The sequence below is a fragment of the Saimiri boliviensis genome, chromosome 6 (genome assembly GCF_048565385.1).
Source record: "Saimiri boliviensis isolate mSaiBol1 chromosome 6, mSaiBol1.pri, whole genome shotgun sequence".
Taxonomy (NCBI): Eukaryota; Metazoa; Chordata; class Mammalia; order Primates; family Cebidae; genus Saimiri; species Saimiri boliviensis.
In genome coordinates, this window is record NC_133454.1 from 80,137,958 (window position 1) to 80,155,738 (window position 17,781).

Genomic DNA, 17,781 nt, shown 5'->3' on the forward strand with positions numbered 1-17,781 from the left:
CATGGCAAAATCCCGTCTCTACAAAAAATACAAGTTAGTTCGGTGTAGTGATGTGTGCCTATGGTTCCAGCTCTTTGGTAGGCTGAGGCACAAGAATTGCTTGAACCCAGGAGGTGGAGGTGACAGTGAGCTGAGATCGTGCCACTACATTCCAGCTTGGGTCACAGAGTGAGACCCTGTCTCAAAATAAAAGTAAAATAAAAACAGAGTTAGGGAAAGAGATTGTTAACACTTAACACGTAGTACAGATTGTACTTCATTTTTATCTCTGGGTCTTTAGGGAGGAAGGGCAGCTAGGAAGGATTGAGGAAGGGAGAAGTGAAGGTGAATGGTGGGACATGAGTGGAGATTACAGTAGGTTGGGGGGGTGGGGGGAAATGAAGGAGGGATCAGGTTTCTAGAGGGGAGCTCAGGGAGAGACAGAGGGTGGGGCTGTCAGTTTTCACAAATGACTGGCTGCAAAGTATTAGCATCAAAGTTACACCCACCTTGCCAGGATGCTGGTCATCTGGCTGTGCATGCAGAGTGAGTAGTCTCTGTGGGCCCTTGTGTTCTCTGCAGGGACCCCTCTTATAGTGCTCATCATGTAACATATTTCATGAGATAGGCGGGGACCTCTGGTCTCAAGTACAGAGAAGGTACCAGCTCCTCCTGGTTCTCTCCATAGATGGGAGTCCAAGTTCCAGGTGATCCGATGCCGGGGCAGCGTGAGCAGCAGCAGCGAGAGCCTGTAGAAGTGGAGGATGCCTGTCCCACCTAACAGCATTCAGATTCCCATTGTTCACAAAACCCTGTGCTGGTTTGTGACTGCTGCTTCCAACCTTTAGGGTAACAATTCTCATATGGAGGGGCTTCCACAATGAGCTAAGTGTGTAGGGGGGAGGAGTTCAAACCAGCCTCCTTGTTCTGAAATATCCCCCCTCTGACCCCATTGTCCACTGCTCCCACCCCCAGTCTGGATTAAGTATCTCCTCTGGGATCCCAAAATATCCAGGGCATCTCATTATACCAACCACATTATATGATGACAGTCTGTGGAACTGTCTGGTTCATCTCGGCCATCACAGTGGGCCCCTGGAGGCAGGAGTTACATTTTATCTACTCCTCTACCCCCAGGGCCTGGCACACAGTAGTTTATTGAATGAAGTGGGGTCTGTGTGTGGTCCCTGGCTCATAGTACACATTTGAGAGCCTGGTGAAAGCTTGGCTCTAGTGCCCCTGCCTGCCTGGTAGTCATCCGGACAGACCACACAGGGCAGTGGGCTTCAGATGGCCCCTGGGGAGATGCTGGCTGTTCACTAGGAGAGCAAGGAGTGCCCGAAGGGTTCCTCACTTTAGCATATGAGTGCTGTACAGGGAAGGCCCTGGGGAGCCTAATTCCTTAGAGTAGAGGATGGCTGAGGGGTGCAGCAGGATAAAGGAGGGGACTTAGTGATTGGCACGGGCAACCAAGGGCCCTAGAGCAGGTGGGGCACCAGACAGGTGCTGGCAGGTGATATGCTTAACAACAGCCCAGGTGACCCGATCACCTCTTTGTCTTGTGGGCCTGGATAGCAATGTCCTCATGTGTCAGGAAGTCCATCTATTTTAGGGATGGCAAAGCTGCTCCTGGACCTTTGGGCCCTCAGGCTTGGCCTGGAGCTGGTGTCATCATGGCCCCACACTCTGCCGGCTCCTTGGCAGGAGTGTGCTTCTGCCAGGTGCAAGTATGGGTTGGGAAGGAGGGGGTGTGCCAGCTGTGACTGAGAAAACACTGGTGCCCCCGGGCCTAGTGCAAGGTGCAGCAGGTGGGACAGTGGACATACAGACCTTGGCCCATCAGAAGGAAGTGCTTTCTAAGAGGGGCACCAAATCAGTTTTGTTTACACACACACTCACAGACACACTCACTCATTGTATTAGTTTGCACTGCTATAAAGAAATACCTGAGACTGGTAATTTATGAAGAAATGAGGTATAATTGGCTCATAGTTCTGCAGACTGTACAGGAAGCATGGCAGCATCTGCTTCTGAGGAAGTCTTAGGGAGTTTTGACTCATGGTGAAGGCAAAGCGGGAGCCAGTATCTTACATGGTTTGAGCAGGAGGAAGAGGCGGTGAGGACGGGTAGGGGAAGTGCTACACACTTTTAAATGCCCAGACCTCATGAAAACACTCTCTCTAGAACAGCATCAAGGGGATGGTGCTAAACCATTCGTGAAGGATCCATTCCCATGATCCAGTCACCTCCCACCAGACCCCACTTCCAACATTGGGGATTACAATTTGACATGAGATTTGGGCAGAGACACAGATGCAAATCTCTGACACTCATACCCAAAACACCTAGTCACTCAGCTCCAACCTTTCATCTTTACTGGCCAGGCCTTGGTTGTATATAATGGATGCTGGATATGGGCCCAGGGGAGGTAAAATTTCTAAAATGGCCCCCGCAAATCTCCCTCCTTAATGGAGGGAGATGGTGCAAATAGAATGAGTTATCACTCCTGTGTGGATGTTATGGAATATGGCACAGTTGACCTTAAGATAGGGGGTTTTTGGTAGGCCTGATTTAATCCCATGAGCTCTTAAAAACAGAGCTTTCTGAGAGTAGGAGGGGAGGCCAGAGAGATTCAAAGCAACAGCACTATAGGAGATCTGTTAGGGTGGTGGGGAAAATTATAAGGAAAGATGCAAACCTCTTCTTGGAAGGCAGGGAGGTTTTGCAAAGCTTTGGGAAGGAATGAGCCAAAGGTGGCTGTCCTTACCCTGAGGCAATAAGCAGGGAGTAGGTACAAAGGAAGGTAGGGGAGTTTATCTAAATAGCTGGTTTACTTATGTTGTCCTAAAACCGACCTTTGCTCATCTGCGTGCATGATGGGTCTCTACTTGGAGGGGTCAACAATGTTAATTACCCACAAATGGTGTTTGCATGAGAACTTTGTCATTAAATCTGTACGTGTAAGCATCTCCATCATATCAGGGCTGCACAGCCGCACTCCGTCTTCAGGGTCTGTAAGCTGTGTGGTTTGCTCGCCACACTCTCAGGCAAAAAACTGGTGTCAGTGTATGTCTTTCATCCATCGCTCGGCCAGAGTCTGCAGGACACGCTTGGCAGCTGGTGCTCCTGCATGAGGAATGCTTCAGTGGATCACGACAGAACCCTCTAAAATGAATGTGGAGAGACTGCACAGTCAGTAAGTCATTGGTGCCTGGTTGGGATTTCCAAGTTCTAGGGAATTGTTCAGGCTAGGATTTCATCATGGGATGACAGTTCTGCCCAGTAGAAACAGTGTATAAAAATGTTGAAATAGCTACTTAAAGCTAGCGAAACCTCAGTTTTGCAGGCTAAATTAAGGGACCTAATGCAAACTCTTGCTTCCCATAACCCGTGGTTTCCAGAAGAAGGCATGCTGAACCTGGAGCTCTGGGAACAAGTGGGAAGAAATCTGAAACAACATCATGCCCAAGGGCAATGGGTCTCAGTAACATCTTTAACAATTATGGGCCTTAGTTAGGGCTGCTTTGGCCCTGCTCTACACGAAGACCCTAAGAAGGGAAGGGTGGAGGAACCCTCACCTACCTTACCATCTCCTTTCCCTCCCTCAGGCCCACAATTACTGGGTAAAGGTGCCACACAGGAGACAGAGATTCTCCCTGAGTCCCCTCCCCCAGTAAAATGGAAAAAAGACAAGGGAGACACTACAGCTGTAGGACCCTGTCTTAGACAAGCAGCATTAGAAGGGAAGCCCGGTGATGTAAAATCAATAAGGCAATCAGGTACATAAGCCCATTACTTTCAACGCTTAGAAATAAGAAAAAGCATTAGAAAAAACAAAGCCACTAGCCTATTTACTAAAAATTAATTAAAGCTATAGCAGACAACTTCCATATGACCCCATAAGACTGGTCAGTGCTAGCTAAAACAACTTTAGAGGCTAGTCTATACCTCCTCTGGAGGGCAGAATTTAATGAATTTTGTAAACAGCAAACCTCTTTCTAATAATGGCCACTGTTATTATTCCCCTACCCCTGCTGTGGCTCTCTCAAAATCCTATTTGGGTAGAAAAATAGCCATTAAAGGGAGAGAAATTACAGCAAGCCCATGAATTAGTTGAGAAGCAATTAAAAGCTGGCCATATAGAACCTTCAGACAACCCTTAGAATTCGTCCATTTTCATCATTCCCCAAAAGTCTGGCAAATGGAGACTTTTGCATGACTTATGGGCTATTAATGCTAATTTGCAGCCTGTGGGGCCTCTTCAGCAAGGGGTCCCCTCCCCTGTGGCAATTCCTCGAAATTGGCCTGTAGTCATTATTGACTTAAAAGACTGCTTTTATAGTATTCCCTTTGCGGAACAGGACAGAGAAAAATTTGTGTTTATAATACCAGCTATCAATAATGAAAGGTGAGCTCCTTGATTTCATTGGAAAGTGCTTCCTCAAGGAATGCAGTGTCAGTATCATGTAAATCAGGCTTTGCTCCCCAGTAGAAAAGAATTTCCTAATTGAAAGATTATTCATTTTATGGATGATATTTTACTGGCAGCTGCAGCACAGCCAGTACTTTAAAGTTTATATGCTTCTGTCTAAAGGAACACACAGTTAAGAGGTTTAATCATAGCACCTGGAAAAGTACAGATGCCCTCTCCTTGGAAATATCTTGGCTATATACTAACTTCCCAGTCAGTAAAACCTCAAAAGGTTAAATACTAGCAAGTTACTTACCTTAAGTAATTATCAAAAATTACTGGGCGATATTAAGTGGCTTTGCCCAACCTTGGGCATCGCTACTGATAAGTTGCAAAACCTGTTTTCTGTCTTAAAGGCAGTGCTGCCCTGGATTCCCTCAGGTATTTAAATTCTACAGCAAAAAAGGAAATTGAGGAAACAGGGCAAGCTATTTATCAGGGGCAGCTAGATCTCATAGACCCAGGATATTTATTCCAATTATTTATTTTTCCTATTAACCATTCCCTAACAAGATTAATAGGACAGATGGCCCCAGGACTACACTTCCTAGAATGGGATTTTTGCTTACATATTGGGACTAAAACACTATCTCCACATATCCAGCTAGTTAGTAAAGTCATCTATAGGGGCCACAGATGATGCAATCAGTTGCTAGGTTATGACCCTGCTGTCATAAAAATTCCCTTGAATAAAAAGCAATTTAAACAGTCTTGCCCCTATCTCTAGATCTTCAGATAGCACTGTCTAATTATGCAGGCCATTTATTTAGAGCATGCCCTTCCTGCTGACAAATTACTTCAGTGCTTATCTTGTAGTCTTGTAGTTATGCCTACAAAAGTAGTCCACTCCCTCTTTAATGTTGTTTACTGATGGCTTTGGTAAGAAAGGAAAAGCCATTCTGCTGGAAGCCACGTAATTCCCTCATTTGATCTATATTTACTGGCACTCAGAGAGCTGAGGTTGGATCCCAGTATTGGCCCTGGAAACCTTTTATACTCAGCCCATTAATGTTGTTAGTGACTCTGCTTACTCTGTTTGTTTATTGCAGAACCTTGAGACAGCCCTCATTAAGTTCACTCTTGAGCCCACCCTCTGTGTACCTTTTCTTTGACTTCAACGATTGCTGGATCAATGAACATATCCTAATTTTTTCCCACATATTTGAGCACACAGTTCACTGCTTGGGCCACTAGCTTATGGAAATGATTGAGCAGACCAACAAGTTATGATGTCACTACTAGCACAAGCCTTATCTATCCTTAATTTCTTAAATTTAAATGATAAATTTCAATCAGCTATAGATAACTACTTTGCTAAAACCTCTCAAGACATAAAACCCACAGTTTTATGGAAACATGTAAATAGTAATGTATGGTATGGTCCAAATGATTTGCTAATATGGGGAAGAGGATATGCTTGTGTTCACACCGCCTCAGGTCCTCTTTGGATTACAGCACATTGCATCAAACCTTACCATAGCATGGCCAGAACCTAAGCCGGTATCAAAAATAAAGGAAATAACCATGCAAGACCTGCAGCCCCAGACAATGCAGCTTCTTTGGGCAACACAGGTTCCAGCCATTATGCTGAAACTGGAAAAGTTGTATGGAGCCCAAGGATGACCCTGGATTTGTTTTCTATTGCTGTAGAAAAAATTGCCACAAACTTGATGGCTTAAAACAACAGCTATTTATTAGCTCACAGTTATATAGGTGAGAAGTCTGAGTGGGCTTGGATGGGCTCTATTCTCAGGATATCAAAAGCCCAAATTCAAGAGGTTAACCATACTGAAGAAGACAACTCAGGAGGCTGAGCAAATTGTGCTCCAGGCACAAACACATTCACGCCAGATAATTGTTCCTTTTTTCTTCTCTTACTTTGCCTGCAACCTGTACCTGCTACACTCTATTGAACTCATCTTCTAAATCTGCCTTTTTTCTACCCTGTTACTTGGGCAGGCACCCCATTCCCAGCCTCTAACAACACAACTACTTGTCTAAGAAGGATTATTATTCCCCTGTGGGGTCCCTCAGTAACAGCACACATTGGACTAAGGTACCAAGTAACAATACAGGTCACTCCTTGATTGAAAAAGATGTTTGTCTTATGTTATTTACTAATTCTAAGATGCGAAACCAGAGTGTGAATTATAACCACCATGCCCAGCAAACCTGTTGTTCGCTCATGTCTATACTCTTCAGTCAACAAAACCTAATGCAAAAAACAGAAAAAGAGAAGATGTAGAAGATTGGTCAGGGTGGAAGGAAAGATTATTAGGAAAGAGGTAAACCTTCTTGAAAGGCAGGGAGGTTTTGCAAAGCTTTGGGAAGGAATAAGCTGAAGGCGACTGTCCTTACCCTGAGGTACAAAGGCAAGGAGTAGGTACAAAGAAATGTAAGAGAGTTTATCTAAATAGCTTGTTTACTCATGTTGTCCTAAGACCAATCTTTGCTCATCCCCATGCTTGATGGCTCTCTATACAGGCGGTCAGCAATGTTAGTTACCCACAAATGGTGTTTGCTCAAGACCTTTGTCATTAAATCTGTACTAAATAAATGTGAATGTCTCTGGCATATTGGGGCTGCACAGCCACACTCCCTCTTTGGGGTCTGTAAGCTGTGTGGTACCCTAGCTGAGCTCTAGGCAAAAACCTGTATCAGCATATGTCTTTCATCCATCGCTCAGCCAGAGTCTGCGGGACAGACTTGGCACAACACAATGATCACTCCTAGCTTTGGAGATGAAGGGGACTATGTGCAGGGATTGGAATGAGGTCAGTAGGAGTTGAGAGTGGCCCCTGGTCAAAGCCAGGCAACAGCCTGGGACTTCAGTCTTATGGCCACTAGACCTGAATTCTGCCAACAATTGGAATAAACTTGGAAGTTTCTTTCCCAGAACCTCCAGACAAGAGCACAGTATGTTTAACCTCTTGAATTTGGGCTTTTGATACCCTGAGAATAGAGCTCATCCAAGCCCACTCAGACTTCTGACCTATATAACTGTGAGCTAATTAATGGCTGTTGTTTTAAGCCATCAAGGTCGTGGCAATTTTTTCTACAGCAATAGAAAACAAATCCAGGGTCATCCTTGGGCTCCATACGACTTTTCCAATTTCCTGAGATACAAGCTGTGGTTGACTTCTGGTTCTTCCAAGCCCAAGGTAAGTGAGTTCTGAGGAGTTAGCCCATCTGTGGTTAAACCTATGCCTTGTGCCTGCAGAATCTGAGCTGCTGGCCCACAGATGCTCATACATGCTAATCTGGAGCTCATCTGAAGACCAAGGTTGTCGCCATAATGGATATCCCCAAGAAGAATTCTTTGGGCACCAGTTTGTGGGAACTAGCTTCCCTACTGGGGTGGAAGCACATGAACAGCCTGGTAGGCCATTGGCTTAGGCAATCTCCCATCATTTGGGGTGTGCGTGTGCGTGTGCGTGTGTGTGTGTGTGTGTGTGTGTGTGTGTGTGTGTTTTAAACTTTTCCTAGTTGTTGCTCACCTTAGATGTCACCTATTGCTTCTTGTTGGTAGGACCAGACCTCAGGCAGCCTTGGCTGAGGCATTTGGGGGTGAGGTTGCATAGAGATAAAAACAATTACCTGGCAGGCATGTGAGTGACACAGAAATTAGAATGTCATGCGACCCAGCTGAGGTCAGAATGTGTGAGAAAGCCCAAAGTAATGGCTCTCCCTCTGGGTGAGAACATCCAAAAGATGCCAAAGGGAGAACTCATCCTCAAGGTGAATCAGCTTCTGAGGAGTGACTGACACGGTGGCAACCCTGGGGTAGGATGCTTGGCCGAGCTCCATCTGATGGAGGACAGACCAGGGAAAGCTGAAGCTGAGGGCTCTCTGGGCTCAGGTTGAGTTTCCTGAAGCAGCCCAGTGTGTCTCTTAGCAGGACCAGAAGCAGGGGGAAGGTAAATTCCTGAAAAGGAGCCACCTCCATCTTACAGGTGAAAACGGCCTTGCCCCAAAGATGTGATAACAGAGGGTAGGCAGGTGAGAACCAGAGGGCCATGGTAAGCACTGGGTGTATAGACACAGGAGGAAAACTGTGTTTCTTGAAAACTCAGCAGTGAGGAAACCTGGCCACAGGCCAAGAGGAAGACAGCTGCTTCCGGGTAAGCCCTGAAACCCATTTGGGGATCAACCGATTTCTCCAGGCCTACAGGTGTCGCACTGGTGCCTGGAGAAAAGGAGGGCTCTGGTGGTTCACAGTTGTCACTGAGTCCTTGCTGGTGGCTGTGGTTGTGGTGGAATAAACACTCATGAAGCTACTGGGCCCCCGTGGCACAAGGTAGGGCAGGTAGTTGGTGTCTGGCATTGGACACTGTGGGGTGGCATCATGGGGAGGCTGGGTTCCATTGGAGGCAGAAAGAAACATGAGGAGGGAGGAGAGTGCTGATGGCCTCACCTTAAGGCTGGGTCATTCTCTTCCTGAAGAAGAGACTTGTGGTGACATCATCTGATGTCTATTTCATTAATGAGGAAGGTGGAGTCACCACAAATCAGCCTTGGAAATAAGCATGGGCTTGTGGCATTTTAAACCAACCTTGGGCCCAAGAGTCAGTATAATCATCTTTTGGTGCCAAGGTGACAGGTCCAGAGGGACCTGAATTTGGTGCTGATCAATCCCTTTCCTTCAACAGAGGTACAGATTTGTGTTTGCTCCAGCGGTGGGAGCTGGGACAGCACACGGCAGGCTAGAGGAGGGAGCAGCAGGGGTGGAGGCTGGCTGGAGCAGCCACCGTGCAGTGTGACTTTGTGCAAGCCCTTTCCCATCTCTGGGAAAGTGTCTGCGAGAAGCAGGCTGATCTTGCAGATCTTGCAGATCTCCTTGGTACCCAGTAGGTCTGCTGCCAACCATGGAGCCTGTGATACCTGTAAGCTTGGCTGGCAGTCCCTAGTCCACGGGGGTCCTGAGTGCTCTCTCTGACTCCTTTGTAAAATAGAGATTGGACTCATTGAGCATCCCTATCTCTTCTGCCTCCAATGCCCCAAATGTCTAACTGTGTGAAAATCAGTGATTGTCTCTCTGTGACCCTATTCTTGGTCCTTCCCAAGACCATTCATATGTTGGGACTTAAAGTTTGTGTTTTCTGAAGGTAGCATGCTGTCCACACTGTGGGGAAAGCTGACACGATTTCATATTGCCTCCCCTCTAGTGTCCTGTGGTTTTAGGGCCTCTGAAGTGTGGTCTGCCATTTATCTTTCTGTCTCCTGGGGCATTTGCCTGTTTTCATCATCTGTGGGCTGTGCAACAGCCCTGAGCAGGGCATGGTGACCATAGGAAGGGATGTCTCGAGGGCTATGTTCTCTCTCAGGCAGACATGTGTAAGAGGAAGGTATGAATAACTAGAAACTTCTTAATGGTAGGGCCAGCACCAGCACCAGTGGTTAATCATAGCAAAATTCTCTTGCCACACACACAGCAAAGAGTTTTTATCACTTGCCCTGAGTAGCTGCTGATGTCTCCCACTTTTCCTTGTCCTTGGCTCTTAGAAAGAAAAGTTTCAAGATGATTCGGTCCCAGTCCCTGTCTCTGCAAATGCCGACACAGCAAGATTGGAAGGGCCCCCCGACAACCAGTCCGGCCATGTCTCCCACAACCCCTGTGCTCACTGGAGCCACTTCCCAGCCCATGCCAACACCCTATGCCATGCCCGAGTTCCAGCGGGTCACCATCAGCGGAGACTACTGTGCTGGGGTAAGGTGTCTGTGGGAGTATTGGATGTATCTTGCATGCAGAGGCCAGGGGCCCCATGGGCCACAGGGTCGTGCCCACCTCTGGAGCCTGACCCTGTCTGTGGGTGTCTGGGAGAAGGTGGAGAGGAGGCACAGGAGGCAAAGAGGGTCCTAACAGAAGTTGTGGGCTGTGGTTGTGATGTTTCAGTGGCTGCCTGTTCCCTGTGAGGAGGGCCCTGGGCTGCAGGCTGGCACACTGTGGCTGTGGTTTATAAGTTCCACATGTTCTCTAAGTCTGGAAAGCTGGCATAGGTCCCCACAGCCCATTGAGAAAGGTGCCAGCTTGGGCCTTTCAGTGTCGCCATATGTTTAGTAGATTCAAAGTAATGGTACTGACTGGTTTGTGTGAAATTCGTTACTGCTAAATCATCTCTTTTTACATGTGTGGGTTCAGTACCCTTAAATATAGCTAGACCCCCTCAACCAGGAAGAGAGAATCTTGATTAGAAATTGAACAAGTTTAGTTTACACCAAGTCAGTTAATGCAATCATTGAAAATGTGCTAATTTAACCTGATCGGATGATGCATTTTTCTGAATGCCTACTTCTTGGAGAGAAATATCACTGAGTTAGTGCCAGGGTTAAACTTGGCTCCATCTCCCTGGCCCCAACTCACTACTTATGCCTCAGTTGGCTTTGTTAGGTTCTGTTTTTAACAGTAGCTGTAGAAAATACGGTAAATCCAAGAGAGCAATGCAGCTTATTGCTTTTCCTATAAAATTTCCCCTAGTATCAAAATTATTATTATTTTTTGTTGCGTGTAATGGAGAATACTTGCATACGGTACAACATTTGAAAGATACAAAAATGGTATCAGTTATTCAGGCACCCATTCTCCTCCTCAGAGGCAACCATTGGCTTTGGTTTCTTACGTATTCTCACATATATGGTCTACGTACCTACAATTAATTATGCATACATAGTTTATTTTTACACAGATGGTAGTTTACTGTACATGTTATACTACATCTTGCACTTTCCACTTAACAGTACATCTTAAAGATAATGCCATATCAATATATAAAAAACTTATTTGTTCTTTTGAAAAATATATGCTTAGTATTCCTTTGTGAGGATGTGTCATATTTTATTTTAATTAAGTTCCTATGGACGGGAGTTTAGGTTGGATTGGGGACCATTCAAACCTTGTCTGGAGATCAGCATCCTGACCACAAGTCTTTGGTGTTCACTCAGCCTCAGGCAGCTGGGCAGGTCACCAGAAAACAAGAGTCAAGGTGGACTGACACCAGCTGAACGGTCCTGAGCATCCTCTCAGATGTCCTTGGCCATGGCCTGAGCCCCTTGTGATGCTGGGTCCATTGGTTCCCCAGAGCAGGTGTTTGGCTTTGTTGTTGGCAGGGACACATTGTTGTCTAAGATGTCTGTGTCTGCTCACCTCTTCCTGCTGCTCTCAGAAGCCAGCCACTGGAAAGTGTAAAATGGAATTAACATACCCTGTGGGGACATTTGGAAGCAGGAAAGGAGAATCTACCATCGTAACAAAAAGAAAGAAGTAGTATTAGTAAAATTATAAAGCATGCATAGGAAAAATATATTCAGACTTCTTCCCTCTGAAGATAGGGAAGGGAGGAGGGTAGTTTTTAGCTGTATCTCAGATGATTTATTTATTTAAACTTGTGAGAAACTTGAAAGAATTATGCTAAATATTAATACTGTCAGCTCTAGAAGGTAGTTTATATTATTTTTGGTGCTTGTCTATGTTTAAAGTGTTTCAAAATTAAAGCAGAGGAGGACACTTTCAGACACCAGCCTCCCACCCCGCTGCCTGCCTCAGGCTCCGCCAGCATGCAGTGCCTCCCTCTGCTGCACCTCTTACCCCCCATGGTGTCTGTTTGGCCACTTGTCTCCCTAAGCACATTTCTGCAGTTCTCATCCTTCCCAGACAGACTAAGATTAATGAGCCCATTGATGAATGTATCTCATTCATCTTTGAATATGAGGCTGCTCTGGGAAAGCAGAACATCCTTAGACTTTGGGACTCAATCAGATTAGGGTCTGAAATTTGATTTTGTAGCTTCCTGGCAAGTGATTTATCCTCTCTGGGCCTCAGTTTTCCCATCTGCAAAATGGGTTGCAGTAAGGAGCAAAATGAAATCTATGGGAAGTTCTGGCACATAACACATGACAATGGGGCTTGTTGCCTGGATGAGTTGGGTGATTAACAGATTTAATCAGAAGTGTGGGATTGGCAAAGGAGCAGGCTGAGCATGCAGGAGTTGCTTTTGCTTTTTGTTTTGTTTTGACTTCTGAAGAACTCATGAATTTTCTCAGCTGAAAATGACGGTACTCATTGCCATCAGGGATAGGACTTGGGCTTTGTCCCTTCGTGGGTCTGGTGCAGAAAGAGACTTGTGGTTTAATTAGCAGCATGTGAGACCAGCTTCTGGGTATGCAGTCTGGAGCACCCATCTCTCTTCCAGCGACTCTAACTCCTCTTGTGTCTCCCGTGTTGGGGGTCTCCAAGACCACTCCCAGGTTGGATGATTCACCAGGAGGATTTACAAGATTCAGCAGATAGCTGTATTACAGCTTTATGACTGTGAAAGGATACAGAACAAATCAGTAAAGAGAGAGATACATGGAGAATACTAGGTGAAGCTTTCAAGGTCCTCTCCCAGCAGAGTTACTGGAACATACCGAATAACCTCAACATCAGATTTATGGCAGCACATGTGGGAAGTGTTGTTTACCAGAGGGAAGCTCATTAGAGATTTGGTGCCAGGGTTTTTACTAGGGCTGGTCACACATCTACAGAGCACATCCCAAATTCCAGGCTCCCAGAAGGAAAGGTGTCCAGCATAAATGATACTGCCTGTACAAACAGGTCAGGCTCAGTGAGCCACTCTTACTAGTCAGGGATTGGTGAGAACCCTTCTGAGATCCAGGTTCTCAGACACCAGGCAAAGGCCAACCTTGCAAGCAGATCTTTCCAAGGGTGGCAGTCTCAGGCCTGCTGCGTGAACACTTTCTTGCATACCTACCTTCTGCAGATCACTTTGGAGGACTATGAGCAGGCGGCCAAGAGCCTGGCCAAGGCCCTGATGATCCGGGAGAAGTATGCACGGCTTGCCTACCACCGCTTCCCGCGGATCACATCCCAGTATCTGGGCCATCAGCATGCCGATACTGCACCTCCAGAAGAGGGCCTTCCAGGTATGGAGCTCTGGCTGGAGGTTGGGTCCCAAGTGTGGGTGGACTGAGAGCTGGTCACGGCTTTTTGCTGCTTGATCTATTTCACCTGATGGTATTTTAAGGACAATGCCTTTTCATGGGCAGCTTCCACACTGATGTTTGATGATTCTCTGCAAGGATTGATTCTGATTTATTTATTGCATTTTAGGTTTTGGGGTACAATGTGAAGAACATGCAGGACTGTTGCATAGGTACACACATGGCAGCGTGATTTGCTGCCTTCCTCCCCATCAGCTATATCTGGCATTTCTCCCCATGCTATCTCTCCCCAACTCCCCACCCCCTGCTGTCCCTCCCCTATTTCCCCCCAACAGACTCCAGTGTGTGATGCTCCCCTCCCTGTGTCCATGTGTTCTCATTGTTCAACACCCGCCTATGAGTGAGAACATGCAGTGTTTGATTTTCTGTTCTTGTGTCAGTTTGCTGAGAATGATGGTTTCCAGGTTCATCCATGTCCCTACAAAGGACATGAACTCATCGTTTTTGATGGCTGCATGATATTCCATGGTGTATATGTGCCACATTTTCCCTGTCCAGTCTATCATCGATGGGCATTTGGGCTGGTTCCAGGTCTTTGCTATTGTAAACAGTGCTGCAATGAACATTCGTGTGCATGTGTCCTTAGAGTAGAACGATTTATAATCCTTTGGATATATACCCAGTAATGGGATTGCTGGGTCAAATGGAATTTCTATTTCTATGTCCTTGAGGAATCGCCACACTGTTTTTCACAATGGTTGAACTAATTTACACTCCCACCGACAGTGTAAAAGTGTTCCTATTTCTCCAAATCCTCTCCAGCATCTGTTGTCTCCAGATTTTTTAATGATCGCCATTCTAATTGGTGTGAGGTACTATCTCAATGTAGTTTTGATTTGCATTTCTCTAATGACCAGTGATGATGAGCATTTTTTCATATGTTTGTTGGCCTCATGTATGTCTTCTTTTGTAAAGTGTCTGTTCATATCCTTCGCCCACTTTTGAATGGGCTTGTTTGTTTTTTCCTTGTAAATCTGTTTTAGTTCTTTGTAAATTCTGGCTATCAGCCCTTTGTCATATGGGTAGACTGCAAAATTTTTTTCGCCTTCTGTTGGTTGCTGATTCACTCTAATGACTGTTTCTTTTGCCGTGTAGAAGTTGTGGAGTTTGATTAGGTCGCATTTGTCTATTTTGGCTTTTGTTGCTAATGCTTTTGGTGTTTTGGTCATGAAGTCCTTGCCTACGCCTATGTCCTGAATGGTTTTGCCTAGATTTTCTTCTAGGGTTTTTATGGTATTAGGTCTTATGTTTAAGTCTTTAATCCATCTGGAGTTAATTTTAGTGTAAGGTGTCAGGAAGGGGTCCTGTTTCTGCTTTCTGCACATGGCTAGCCAGTTTTCTCGACACCATTTATTGAACAGGGAATCCTTTCCCCATTGCTTGTTTTTGTCAGGTTTGTCAAAGATGAGATGGTTGTAGATGTGTTGTGTCGCCTCTGAGGCCTCTGTTCTGTTCCATTGGTCTATATCTCTGTTTTGGTACAAGTACCATGCTGTTTTGATTACTGTAGCCTTGTAGCATAGTTTGAAGTCCAGTAATGTGATGCCTCCTGCTTTGCTCTTTTTGCTTAGAATTGACTTGGCTATGTGGGCTCTCTTTTGGTTCCATATGAAGTTTAAGGTGGTTTTTTTTTCCAGTTCTGTGAAGAAGGTGATTGGTAGCCTGATGGGGATAGCATTGAACCTGTAAATTACTTTGGGCTGTATGGCCATTTTCATGATACTGATTCTTCCTAACCATGAACATGGAATGTTTCTCCATCTATTTGTGTCCTCTCTTATTTCATTGAGCAGTGGCTTGTAGTTCTCCTTGAAGAAGTCCTTTATGTTCTTTGTTAATTGTATTCCTAGGTATTTTATTCTCTTTGTAGCAATTGTGAATGGCAGTTCGTTCTTGATTTGGCTCTCTTTAAGTCTGTTATTGGTGTATAGGAATGCTTGTGATTTTTGCACATTGATTTTGTATCCTGAGGCTTTGCTGAAGTTGCTTATCAGTTTCAGGAGATTTGGGGCTGAGACGACGGGGTCTTCTAAATACACAATCATGTCATCTGCAAATAGAGGCAATTTGACTTCCTCCTTTCCTATTTGAATAGCTTTTATTTCTTTTTCTTGCCTGATTACTCTGGCTAGAACTTCCAGTACTATATTGAATAGGAGTGGTGAGAGAGGGCATCCTTGTCTAGTGCCAGATTTCAAAGGAAATGCTTCCAGTTTCTGCACATTCAGTATGATATTGGCTGTTGGTTAGTCGTAAATAGCTTTTATTATTTTGAGATACGTTCTGTCAATACCTAGTTTATTGAGGGTTTTTAGCATAAAGGGCTGTTGAATTTTGTCAAAGACCTTCTCTGCATCAATTGAGATAATCATGTGGTTTTTGTCTTTGGTTCTGTTTATGTGGTGAATTACATTTATAGACTTGCGTATGTTGAACCAGCCTTGCATACCGGGATGAATCCTACTTGATCATGGTGGATAAGCTTTTTGATGTGCTGTTGCAATTGGCTTGCCAGTATTTTATTGAAGATTTTTGCATCTATGTTCATCATGGATATTGCATGAAGGTTTCTTTTCTTGCTGAGTCTCTACCAGGTTTTGGTATCAGAATGATGTTGGTCTCATAAAATGATTTGGGAAGGATTCCCTCTTTTTGGATTATTTGGAATAGTTTCAGAAGGAATGGTAATAGCTCCTCTTTGTATGTCTGGTAAAATTCAGCTGTGAACCCATCTGGAGCTGGGCTTTTTTTTGGGTGGTAGGCCTTTAATTGCTGCCTCAACTTCAGACCTTGTTATTGGTCTATTCAGGGTTTTTATTTCTTCCTGGTTTAGGCTTGGGAGGATGCAAGTGTCTAGGAATTTATCCATTTCTTCCAGGTTTACTAGTTTTTGTGCATAGAGTTGTTTGTAATAATCTCTGATGATGGTTTGAATTTCTGTGGAATCTGTGATGATATCCCCTTTATTGTTTTTTATTGCATCTATTTGCTTAGTCTCTCTTTTCTTTCTTATTCATATGGCTAGTGGTCTATTTTGTTGATCTTTTCAAAAAACTAGCTCCTGGATTTATTGAGTTTTTGAAGGGTTTTTTTGTGTCTCTATCTCCTTCAGTTCTGCTCTGATCTTTGTTATTTCTTGTCTTCTGCTAGATTTTGAGTTTTTTTGATCTTGCTCCTCTAGCTTTTTCAATTTTGACGATAGGGTGTCAATTTTCGATCTCTCCTTGCTTCTCATGTGGGCATTTATTACTATATATTTTCTTCTAGAGACTGCTTTGAATATGTCCCAGAAATTCTGGTATGTTGTGTCTTCATTCTCACTGGCTTCAAAGAACATCTTTATTTCTGTCTTCATTTCATTGGTTATCCAGTCAACATTCAAGAGCCAGTTGTTCAGTTTTCATGAAGCTGTGTGGTTCTGAGTTAGTTTCTGAATTCTGTGTTCTAGCTTGATTGCACTGTGGTCTGAGAGACTGTTTGTTATGATTTCCGTTCTTTTGCATTTCCTGAGGAGTGATTTACTTCCAATTATGTGGTCAATTTTAGAGCAGGTGTGATGTGGTGCCAAGAAGAATGTATATTCTGTGGATTTGGGGTGGAGAGTTCTGTAAATATCTATTAGATTAGTTTGATCCAGGTCTGAGTTCAAGTCCTGGATATGCTTGTTAATTTTCTGTCTCGTTGATCTGTCTAATATTGATAATGGGGTTTTAAAGTCTCCCACTATTATTGGGTGGGAGTCTAAGTCACTTAGTAAGTCCTTAAGAACTTGCCTTATGTATCTGGATGCTCCTGTATTGGGTGCATATATATTTAGGATCGTTAGCTTTTCTTGTTGCATTGATCCTTCTACCATTATGTAATGCCCTTCTTTGTCTCCTTTGATCTTTGTTGGTTTAAAGTCTATTTTATCAGAGATGAGAATTGCAACTCCTCCTTTTTTTTTTCTTTCTTTTTTTTTTTTTTTTTTTTTTTTGCTCTCCATTTGCTTGGTAAATCTTCCTCCATTCCTTTATTTTGAGCCTTTGTGTATCCTTGCATGTGAGATGTGTTTCCTGGATTCAGCACACCAATGGGTTTTGGCTTTTTATCCAATTTGCCAGTCTGTGTCTTTTGATTGGGGCATTTAGCCCATTTACATTTAGGGTTAATATTATTATGTGTGAATTTGATTCTGCCATTTGGATACTAGCTGGCTGTTTTGCTTGTTAGTTGATGCAGTTTCTTCATTGTGTTGATACTTTTTATCATTTGGTATGTTTTTAGAGTGGCTGGTACTGGTTGTTCCTTTCTATGTTTAGTGCCTCTTTCAGGAGCTCTTGTAAAGCAATCCT

The 17,781-nt window shown here is 44.4% G+C and overlaps 1 protein-coding gene across 13 annotated transcripts in view; it reads left to right on the plus strand.

The window, feature by feature from the left end:
* Positions 1-17,781, plus strand: part of AMPD3 (adenosine monophosphate deaminase 3) — a 65,555-nt gene that overhangs the window by 15,335 nt on the left and 32,439 nt on the right. For 11 of the 13 annotated variants that reach the window (XM_074401084.1, XM_039470600.2, XM_003919828.4 and 8 more), the window contains exons 3-4: positions 9,953-10,157; positions 13,207-13,369. In XM_074401084.1, the coding sequence (XP_074257185.1) occupies positions 9,953-10,157; positions 13,207-13,369 (368 nt within the window). The remainder of the gene's footprint in view (positions 1-9,952; positions 10,158-13,206; positions 13,370-17,781) is intronic. The other 2 variants (XM_010343043.2, XM_039470603.2) reach the window with 1 other exon arrangement.